Raw genomic sequence first — 10,684 nt, forward strand, 5'->3', positions numbered from 1 at the left:
CAGCTGTTGGACCACCCACATGACGAGCTTAGAACGCTGTTGGCTTCGGTGCTGCTTGAATTGTGCCGTCGAGAACGAGTCTTCGCCCTTGAGAACTCTCCGCTTTGCTGGTCGAGGGAGCGGCGGAGAGGAGCATGGTTCAAACGGCGGCAATAATGCAGCACGCTTCACGCCTGCGGCAGACTGTCCCTGAGGGATCTTCCTCGGAGGAGACGAGTCCATGCTGACAGTAAGAAAGGAGTCAGCTCCTACCAGCTGCAAAACCGGCTCTGGATACCTTCACTGACGTGGACCGTTCATAAGAATATGGGCTCTCTCTCGCTCATATGGTGGAGACAAAAGGCGATATCAAGTATTTGATTTATTACACAAAAACTAGACACGGCGGCAACGAGGGAAGTGTGATGGAGTGGGCAGAGCAGAGGGAGTATTTGAATTTTCGTGGTGGCCGGTGGTCAGAACAGAGCCGCCTCGAGTCGCGAGACCAGAAAAGGAGTAAAAAAGGATTGTGTGGGAAAAAGGTCACGGTCAGGGTCTCCGGAGGATGCCTGTCATTAAACGTATACACGGTGGAGGCGACGCGTTCGGTGGCTGGACGGACAAACCGTGACGGTAATACCGCGCGAATGACTAGGCAAAACACCACACGACGTCAGACTGCGGTTTGCAGCCCTCCAACAACGCAACAGACACAGCAATGCCCCTCAACGAGATATCTCCATGGGATGTTTTGTATACAGATTGAACGTCTTGAAAGTTCGACGTTGAGAAAAAGACGCGCTTAAAGGTAAAGAAAAGCACATGATCTGCTTATGTAATGTATACGCGGCTTATGTAAGTGACACGAACCATGCGCTTTTCACGTGATTGTAATCTTATCTTATCTTGAAATCAGTGCTGAGCTAAGAAAAGGACCCACTTTCTGTTTCTTATTTCAACATCACACAATGAAAGAATAACACATTACAACCTCTATACTGCAATAGCAAAGCTATAGGAGCCGCGAGCTGCATAAGAGGCACTCAGTCGACAACATAAACCGTGCATTGCCTAGACTCGTTGATGTCAATCAGAACCTTGGTTGGTGCGGTTTTGAGTTTCCACTACTGCAGCCCATTTTTAAATATACAAGGATACAGGGCCGGGGCCAACCAGTCCAGATCTATATCCTCCGGAAAAGTGACATGCCACCTAAAGATATAAATAGCTTGGAAACACAGGGTCTATTCCTATATGAACTCCGCCGGAGAAATACAAGCAGAAAACACAAAAGGCAAGTTTCTCGCCACTATTCGAAACTTGGACCGTTAAGTGACAATTCTTCGCCTTGGCAGCTTGGACTGCGTTGGTGACTAATCTTAGCTACATAACGGGTCTTCTGACGTTAGACTATTCCCTCAAGAGGTCGGGGACAAAGTATCCCCTCGTAGCTCTTTATACGGATAGCTTGCCCTCTGAAGGTCTCAGTATTTTACAGGCTAGGCGTATTCCTACACGGCATATACCCTTCCTTCACCCCGGTCCATAAGGACTATAGCAATGACGCTCGTTTCTACGACTGTTGGAGCAAGCTAGCATCTTTCTCGCTGGTTGAGTATGACCGTATTATACAGTTGGACAGCGATATGCTAGTTCTTCAGAATATGGATGAGTTGATGGACCTTGAGCTAGATGATACTGCTTTAGGAGGCCAGGGCCAAAAAGTGTTTGCCGCATGCCATGCCTGCACTTGTAACCCTATGAATAAGCCACATTACCCCGGTGATTGGTATGTTAACACCCCCTGGATTGAACATAATTACTTATCCTGATTCCATCAGGATTCCGAGGAACTGTGCCTATAGCGGCCAACACGACAACCCCAGTAAAGCACAAGTCCAAGGCCCCCTTAGCGTGAGAGGAGCATCAATGCTTAACGGAGGTCTTCTTGTGCTTAATCCATCAGAGGAGATATACAATGCCATTCTCTGTCAGCTTGAGGATCCTACAGCAACCAGGCAATATGCTTTTGCGGACCAGTTGTTGCTTTCGGACATTTACCATAATCGCTGGGCTCCTCTTCCGTATATATACAATGCCCTGAAACCCATGAGGTGGCCAGGTGTCCATTCACAAATTTGGAAGGATAATAAAGTGAAAAACGTGCATTATATACTAAGCTCAAAACCCTGGGACGAAGAAGACATGGGAAGTTGGGGAAAAGAGCAGAACAAAGAAGACCCTGTGGTAGATGAAACCCATGATTGGTGGTGGAAAATTAACAATGAGCGACTGGCCACAGAAAGGGCAAATGGAGTAGTCAGAGATGGTTTTTGAGAAAAGAGAACCAAAAAAAAATCTCCAAGAGCTACGGGTAGAGCAGGGGTATGGAGTACGCTTTAAGTGTAATATTCGGTTATCGTTTCAGGGGTAAATATCTAGTTACGAAAAGATGGGGCTTTTCTTGGCATTTCCGTCCCAGGCAAAGAACATCAAGTTGTTCTACAAAGGACACTTCATCTCTCTTTCTGTGGGAGTAAACAGCGCTGTTTAGGGAAATATGAACCGGCCTGTTTTGCAAATCTTTCGTCTTGCCAGGGCTCATTTTAAGCTATATTCTACAGAAGGAAACGGCTCTCTCACGAACGAGAGTCCATTATTGACGGCAAAGTCAGTTCATAATAAGGAGCTTTCTGAATATGTCCGTGGACGATTCATCTTCGATGAAAATGAGCAAATGATCAAGCGTCGTCTCGGATTCGACATGCATGCGCTCACTTCAGCTGCGGCGAACTCAGTAGGCGCAACGAGATGCATTAATATCCAAAGATGCCCCGATGGTCTTTATAACAAGGCATTCATCCTCTCAATGGACAACGGCAAGGAGGTTATTGCAAAACTGCCCAACCTAAACGCTGGAATACCTTACTATACTACCGCCAGTGAAGTTGCAAGTATGGATTTTGCCCGGGAAGTGCTTCAGACTCCTGTTCCACAAGTGTATGCATGGAATGCATCTGCCGAAGTCGAAATCAACCCCGTTGGAGCCGAGTACATCATCATGGAAAAGGTTTCTCGTGTTCCGCTATCTCAGATTTGGTGGAATCTACAGCTTAAACAGAAACTCAAATTTTTTCCCAAGTTGCACGGTATATGAGAAGGTGGACAAGCGTGAGTTTTAGCAAGATCGGAAGCCTATATTATACCGAGAATATACACGTGGCATCCAACGAGCCTCTTTACTTTGAGAACGGAAAATCTGTCGTTAATAATCGGTTTACTGTTGGCCCTAGTACCAATCGTGAATGGAGTGATGCGGGTCGGGATGGACTGGAGTGCAACAGAGGTCCATGTAATAGCTACCTCTGACTATACAGTATCATTGCTCTGTGACTAATGTAATGATAGGGGGATCTGTTACCAAGTACCGAAAAGCAATTTGTGACCGCGAGATGATGGCTGTAAAGGCGCTTACGCGCGTGCCTAAGCAACTAGCAATGCTCTATGGGCCAAAACCACTATATAAACCTTCCGCAGAAAAGAAACTCAAAGCGCTACAGTACTATTCACAGATCCAACAACTACTGACACCCAACGATCCTTCACTCACGACCGGGCATCTTTGGCATAATGATTTGCACGATGAGAATATATTTGTTGATCCGGACAGTCTTGAAATACAAGGGATCATTGACTGGCAGTCCTCCCATATTGCACCATTAACCGATCATTGTATGGACCCTTCATTCCTCGAATATGAAGGCCCTGATATAGGTGGTGATTTAGAAAAGCCCGAGCTGCCTGCTGAAATTAAGTCTCTCAACGGTGAAGAGAAGGAGGCGGCAGTAGCACAATACCTTGACAAAGTAATCATTACTGGATGGCGCCGTCTTGTACGAGACAAGAACCCATCTCAGCACCGGGCCATCTAATTCCAGCAATCAGCGACAGGCGACCTTCTTCACCTTTCACGGCGAATATTCGAAGTTGGAGAACCACACTTCCTTGCCCTGTTGTTGGATCTACGGGACGAATAGACGAATTCAGGGGCTCCAGGCTTCCCGCTGAAGTTCACTGAGGCAGAGGTTAGTTTTATTGAAGCAGATGTGGAACGAGCAGAGTTCGGTGTTCGGACTATGAAGATGATTGAGCAGCGACTCAGCAATCTATGGCCTGAGAAAGGCGTGGTGGAACATGAGAACTACGAGGAAACGAAAGAAGCACTTCGGCAAATAAAGGGCGAGATCATCGAAGAATTTAAGACGTATCCGGGCTGGGACTCGGAAGTGTTTGAATCACTCTGGCCATTTGATCATTAGTTAAACTTTTGATAGGGCCCAGGGGCATGGAATGTTAATATCAAGCTTCTCATTTAAACTTACAGCACAGACACCTCCAGGCACGGCACCGAACTCAAATATCCTTGTGTTACAACCTTTGACTGAGTTGAGAGCACCGCCAATTAACTTGAACCAAAAGCAGATATATCGTTCTTGCCACCCAATTATTACACCGTGCCTTTTATGGAGGCGATACAGGCCATTCCCTATTCTAGGTTTATATTCTCACGATTCAATACGATGGTGAAAGGTACTCTACATCTATAAAGTTGGACATTAAAGTATAATGGCACGAATATTTATAAATTATCTGTTGACGACGATGTAGGTAAATGACTGTTATCTCCATATGCTTTCCAGGGACGAACTAATGATGGAATCTTCCAGACGTAATACTCAATGGTTACCGCGTTGAACCTTCCCATGAAGACCCACCTTACATTGTCGTCTTAGGCCGACTCGGAAATTCAGGCATAGCAGAGAAGAGAGACATCGTCTTCCGAGAGCTTTTCATCCACATTACATCCCTTCTCCAAATAAACACCATCTGGGGTGGTAGTGCTGGTCTTGCACTCGGAGTCCCTAGATAGTAAATTGTATTAGTATCGTGGCCAGTGCCAATAGGTAATAGGGTTAACATACGGGTACGCAAAACAGAGAATAGTGTCTGCGGTAACGTTGATAGAACTGTTCAAGTGTTAGCTTAATTTAATGTAGCTGTTTTATATCTAATATCCTCTTTACCCTTTGGATGAAGCGGTGCAAGTGCTATCAAGAAGGTCGACACCTTCAGAGGCGCAGTTATCATCGGTATTGACGGTTCCCTATATTAATCTTATATTAGATATTTATTCATAGCTCGGTTTCTAAACTAGAGTCATATAGCGGTAGTAACATACGATTATATCTCCCATTTTAGCAGCACTCACAAAGGCTGCGGAAGCCAGGATAAGGGACACGAAGGAGAAACGCATGGTTCTTAGTTTGTTTGTGGATGGTTTGTGGTAGACAGTGTTTGAAGGATGTTGTGAATGATGATATCGAAGAATAATAATTAAACCTGAGCTGCTGTTGATGGGTATTTATATATCTATGAACAACTGATGTTATAGTCGCAGAGCTCTTTTGTCCGCCCAGACTCAGGGTCGAAGCCTGCAGTGTAACTGGTTACCTAGTTGATAATAAAACTAACACTGTATTGGGGCCTAGATGGCAGCAGAAGGGATATCACCTTTATCTTGTTAATCGGGAGTACCTGATCAACATTGTTCCTGCTTTAGTCGCTGGTCTAGATGACACAGCATAGTGGACTACGAAGTTTTATCGTTAGTTACTCAATATGCAGCTCGCTCTACATGCCATAATGCCAACAAACATAGGCATCTATCAAGTTCACGCCAAGTGTGACATCAATAATCAAGCTTTTAACCAGTTAGGCGGTGCAACGACTAGTTAGTGATGATCGACGCCATCGATTTGTAGAATTTTTTTGGTTGAATGGTATGCGGTGTATCATAGCTGCTAACATATTCATCATTACACGTACTTGAATACACTTACCACAATAGTGACACAGGATGCTCTCTGCTCTGGCTTGTATTTTCATGTTTAAATGATGGCTAGATGTCTCTACTCTGAATATATGAGCTTGGATTCCAGAGGTATACTTGGACGGTCTCGGCTCGCAATGAAGCACGGAAGTATGTTCTTTATGTTTCTCAGGGACCATGTAACGATGGAACCTTCCAGGATCGTAATACTCCATATACAAGCATACCACGTTTAAGTATCCCATGAAACTCAGCCCTGTATATCCTAGTAGATTTCGCTTAGCCTAGTGATAGCAAAAGAATGTGAGTGTCATCGCCCAAAATGGTTCCATTTGTCGAACATTCCATTCCATCAGAATACCATCTGGCGTGGAAGTGTCTGTCATACATTCTCGTGTCCCTGGATAGTAAATCCTGATAGAATCGTGGCCTCAGTACCAAGGGAATACCGGCTCAACATACTAGAGCACATAGCAGGGACAGTAGCGTGCGGTCAAGTCGAGAAAACCATTGGTGAATTATGTTGGTTGATTTGATCCAGCCACTCTATAACGATGCGACGTCTTGCCTACCCTTGGGCTGAAGGTGTGTATCTGCCGTCAATAAGGTCGAATCCCTCTGAAGCGCATTAATAATCGATATGGAAGGCTCCCTTTTGCAAGTTTTCCATTTATAGCTTGAACAGACCAGAGCTACATCAACGTACAGAGCCATCACCTTGGTCAGTACCTGCCAAGGCGGCGGCAGCCAGGAGTAGGGAAGCAAGGAAGAAACACGTGGTGAATAGTTTGTAGTAGGTAGGCAGTGTAAAGAGCTGTCTGTATCAGAAAAGACCAAGCATCTAACCTGAGCCTGCTACATGTCTGTCAATGCTGATGGGCATTTGTATCTACACGTCCGGATAGCTTCCTTTTTCCGGCCAAGACTCAAATCCGGGGTCTGCAGTGTAACAAGCGATATGATCATCATTTTAAATATCAAAATCTAGACTGCAGAAGAAGCAATATATCTTTACCTTACTGATTAGGATAGGTTATCGGTTATTGTCGGCCACCATGGTCCCTGGATTTTATACAAGATGGTAGAGTTATTCTGCATCTACGGGCCTGAATATCAAAGTATGGCATCACAGCTATCTATAAACTGCCACTGTTCGCAAGAAGGTAATCCGTACATATATTATCATTATTTCTATTAACTAGTTATATGTATTCCTCAAGAAAATGTAAAGATAGCATCGTCTAATCATCCTATGAAGGCCCATCCTACATATCCTAACTGGATTTACTGCAGGATCCAGCAGAGAAACGTGGGGCCTTCCATCATGAACATTTCCTGAGAGTGGCATCCCTTTTTATACGTAATGCCGTTTGGATTGTTAGGGGTGCCCTCACAGTTGTCATTCCTGCAGTTTAAGCCGCTGTTAGTATCATTGCCCCTCGATGGCAGTGGGCAATCCGGTCAACGTACGAGAATGAACAGCAAAGAGCGGAGCCCGTAGGCTAGTTGAAGGAGCTGTTGAAATGTTTAGCTTGGTTCAATCAATCCAGGGGCTTGGTCTGCCGCATTCTTCCTTACCCTCCAGGGGTTGAAGGTGTACATTCACCATTGAGGAGATCTCTAGCTTCTGATGTGCATCCTAGACCCTTATAGGTGGCTCCCTTTGCCAATTACATGTTAGATATTTGTTTATGTAACTATTCGGGGTGGTAAAGTACGATTTTGGCTCCTGCATTAGCGCTTTGTAAATTGCCAGCAGTGGCCAGGAGCAGGGAAGCAAAGAAGAAGCGCATCGTGAATATTCTGATAGTAAGTAATTAGGGTATAAAGATGACTGGGAGAGGGTAAGAAGGTATCGAATGCCTGAAAAAGATTGATATTCCATTGCAATCTATGGGAGGATATAAGGTACGGACGCAGCACATGCTGTAGTGAAAATTTAGCTACTCCATATAACTACGCCGGAACCGACGTTTTGGCCGAGTTGTATCGGATGAGGACGATCCGCCGCTGTTGCCACCCCCTGTCTCTAATCCCTGCTGGGTGGAAAATATATATGTTGTTTATATCTCTCGACAAGGCTAGATAGTGAAGTACATACCTCGGATTGCGATGTAGATTAATTAGGTATTTATGTGATTAAATCGTTTTCTCTATGATATTTCCCAAAGGTGAAAGGTAAAATTGGATGCTGGCTGCTGTGTAACGATAACTACAACACCACTACAGAGGAGCTAGGGGATGCACCTGCAGGTCCCGCATATAAATAAGTTAATCATGATTTAACTACTCCATTGAAACTTAAAACAATCCAATTTTAGAGTATTAAGATGCTCCCCGTCGGTCAGATATATTAGATGTGGATTAATTAGGTAGATAACTATGCGAATAAACCATTCTCTCCGTGATGTCTCCCAAGGTCTATCTAATGATAAAACCCTTCACATGCCTTTGGCCTGACCGTCAACCTGACCGTCGACCTGACCATTGACCTCTTTGTTGGCCTCCTTGTTGGCCTCCTTGTTGACCTCTTTGTTGACCTCTTTGTTGGCCTCTTGGTTGGCCTCTTTGTTGACCTCTTTGTTGACCTCTTTGTTGGCCTCTTGGTTGGCCTCTTTGTTGACCTCTTTGTTGGCCTCTTGGTTGGCCTCTTTGTTGACCTCTTTGTTGACCTCTTTGTTGGCCTCTTTGTTGGCCTCTTGGTTGGCCTCTTTGTTGACCTCTTTGTTGGCCTCTTGGTTACACTCGGGATCACTGAGGATCAACCTCTGTTAGTATCATGGATCTTGGTATCAGTGGGCAAAAGGGTCAGCAACATACGGGCATCCCTTCTCGAATTTAAGACCACTTGGAGTGGTAGTTGGTCCCATACACTCGGGATCACTGAGGATCCGGTCTTGTTGTTTTCGGTATCTTCCTTACCCTGCGGATGAAGGGGTGCATTTGCCGTCAATGAGATCGGTTCCCTCAGAGGTGCAGGTCTCGTCGGTATGGATGGTTCCCTTTACCATTGCCAAGTTAGATAACTAGCTGGTTAACAGACCGGAGCGATGTGGTGGTAGCAACATACGATCTTGTCTCCTTCATCAGCGGCCACAAAGGCGGCGGCAGCCAGGAGCAGGGAAGCAGTGAAGAAACGCATCTTGGGGTTTTTTGTGGTAGGTAGGTAGTGTAAGGATGATTGAAGGCAGTAGAATAGGTAGATATCTCTGTCGGAGGGAACTAATATCTAAGCTTAATGTGCTCCCTGAGGTAGGTATTTATACCTCTGTAGATGTCCTGTACGTACCTTGGTCAGATCTGGAAGAGCATCTTTGTCCTCCCCAGACTCAAATTTGGGACCTGCAGTGTAACTACAATGACAGGATTACGGCTGTGTCAAAGTCTGGCGTGCAGAAGAGACATCGCTGCATCTTGCTGATTGGTATGGGAGCTGTTGATAGTTGTTCCTGTCACTAACGCGGAGTTACTCGACGGTCTAGATGTCAACATGAGCATACCTACGTACTCCGTAAGCTTCTGTGCCTGATATCAAGATATACATACGGGCGTAGATGCAAGATTGCACACCTGCATAAACCAGATAAGTTGGCTCCACTAATCGTGCATTGGCGTATGCAGTAACTAGCAACTGACAGAGACTTAATTTTGAGATTAAGACACTTCCCTGGACCTTGGAGCGATTTCATTTGGTAGATGATGAAATACAACGACAGCAGCCAAAAATTGAGTCCATTAACTAGTCACCGTATACTCTATACCCGCCACCCCGTAGTAATCCCTCAGGCAGTCATGTCGTTCCATACACACGGCATCTCCCTTACTAAGAGCCATCAGCAACACACTTGAAGTACATTTCTCCTTGAGGAACTAATTCCGCTACAGTCGCGCAGTCATCTTGAAGAACAACATCGGTGCAGTTTATCGTTCTGTCTGGTGGTTAGCATAGAACAAGCCAACCAGGTAATCAGCGGAGTGAGAATATATTCAACGTACGCATAAAAGTTGCAGGAGATCGGTACAGTCGCGTTGATACCGCTGTGTCATCGTGTTAGTGAGTGAGTGTTAAACTGAGTCAAGTGTGCAGATGGAGGCCGTACGTGTCGCTATCGTATGGCTGGCACTCGCTGTCGATGAGTGGTCGGTAATTTTCGCCACTACATTTCTGGGAGGTTGTTCCCTGGCAGATGGTTAATATGGATTCGTCATGTAGGGTAGTGCAATGGCGGTGGTGCACGTACGATGGAGTCTCCAGGGGCAGAGAGGACGGTCAGGGCAGAGGCTAGGGCGAGAATGGCGTTGATGAACAGCATTTTGGTGGCGGATAAGTATATAGACTTGAAGGGTAGGGTAGGGTAGGCAGGTGGAAGTAGATGTAAGTTGCAATGTAGGTGTATGAACGAGAATGGGTAGGGGAAAGCCCCTTTTATACTTGACCGGGTACGGGGTAAGTTGACCAAAAATATAGACACGGTACTCCGTAGATCATCGATAACTAACCAGCGCAGAGGGCGGGATGGTAACAAAGGATATGAGTATTTATCAAATGGTGATAGACAGCCTGCATGAGAGCGCCACGCCACGTATAGAGTTTAGAGTAGGCAATAGAGATGGATCGTCATCAGGACGTGGAAAGTATAAAAGCAAGTAAGGTAAATAAAAAAGAAAAGAAAGTAAATTCATCTAATAGACAGTAGACATAAACAATAACAAACTTAAGCGGGAGACCTTTGACCTGATGGGGCGGGATATGGAAATATAGATACTAGGTAAGTCAATTCAGTGTGGTGAGCTGTTATGGTAACCGCAAGGCGA

The 10,684-nt window shown here is 45.3% G+C and overlaps 6 protein-coding genes across 6 annotated transcripts; 2 read left to right on the top strand and 4 right to left on the bottom strand.

Moving 5' to 3' along the window:
- Positions 1–1,643: 1,643 nt before the first annotated feature.
- On the top strand, positions 1,644–2,316 carry MGYG_08970 (hypothetical protein; the record flags this gene model as incomplete). The annotated part of the gene is made up of 2 exons (XM_003174793.1): positions 1,644–1,768; positions 1,821–2,316. 2 exons carry the CDS (start codon positions 1,644–1,646, stop codon positions 2,314–2,316), a joined length of 621 nt encoding a protein of 206 aa, XP_003174841.1.
- Positions 2,317–2,539: 223 nt separating this feature from the next.
- MGYG_08971 (hypothetical protein) lies at positions 2,540–4,298 on the top strand (the record flags this gene model as incomplete). Its single annotated transcript, XM_003174794.1, has 3 exons — positions 2,540–3,128; positions 3,388–3,872; positions 4,017–4,298. 3 exons carry the CDS (start codon positions 2,540–2,542, stop codon positions 4,296–4,298), a joined length of 1,356 nt encoding a protein of 451 aa, XP_003174842.1.
- A 488-nt stretch (positions 4,299–4,786) lies between these two features.
- MGYG_02373 (hypothetical protein) lies at positions 4,787–5,293 on the bottom strand (the record flags this gene model as incomplete). Its single annotated transcript, XM_003174795.1, has 4 exons — positions 4,787–4,901; positions 4,962–5,006; positions 5,064–5,143; positions 5,219–5,293. 4 exons carry the CDS (start codon positions 5,291–5,293, stop codon positions 4,787–4,789), a joined length of 315 nt encoding a protein of 104 aa, XP_003174843.1.
- Positions 5,294–7,153: 1,860 nt separating this feature from the next.
- Positions 7,154–7,662, bottom strand: MGYG_02374 (hypothetical protein; the record flags this gene model as incomplete). Its single annotated transcript, XM_003174796.1, has 3 exons — positions 7,154–7,274; positions 7,448–7,530; positions 7,588–7,662. 3 exons carry the CDS (start codon positions 7,660–7,662, stop codon positions 7,154–7,156), a joined length of 279 nt encoding a protein of 92 aa, XP_003174844.1.
- A 648-nt stretch (positions 7,663–8,310) lies between these two features.
- On the bottom strand, positions 8,311–9,011 carry MGYG_08972 (hypothetical protein; the record flags this gene model as incomplete). Its single annotated transcript, XM_003174797.1, has 3 exons — positions 8,311–8,623; positions 8,792–8,871; positions 8,940–9,011. The coding sequence occupies 3 exons, from the start codon at positions 9,009–9,011 to the stop codon at positions 8,311–8,313; spliced, it is 465 nt and encodes a 154-aa protein (XP_003174845.1).
- Positions 9,012–9,692: 681 nt separating this feature from the next.
- Positions 9,693–10,182, bottom strand: MGYG_02375 (hypothetical protein; the record flags this gene model as incomplete). Its single annotated transcript, XM_003174798.1, has 4 exons — positions 9,693–9,798; positions 9,866–9,907; positions 9,970–10,049; positions 10,111–10,182. 4 exons carry the CDS (start codon positions 10,180–10,182, stop codon positions 9,693–9,695), a joined length of 300 nt encoding a protein of 99 aa, XP_003174846.1.
- Positions 10,183–10,684: the final 502 nt, after the last annotated feature.

The sequence above is a fragment of the Nannizzia gypsea genome, genomic scaffold, assembly GCF_000150975.2.
Source record: "Nannizzia gypsea CBS 118893 supercont1.2 genomic scaffold, whole genome shotgun sequence".
NCBI lineage: Eukaryota > Fungi > Ascomycota > Eurotiomycetes > Onygenales > Arthrodermataceae > Nannizzia > Nannizzia gypsea.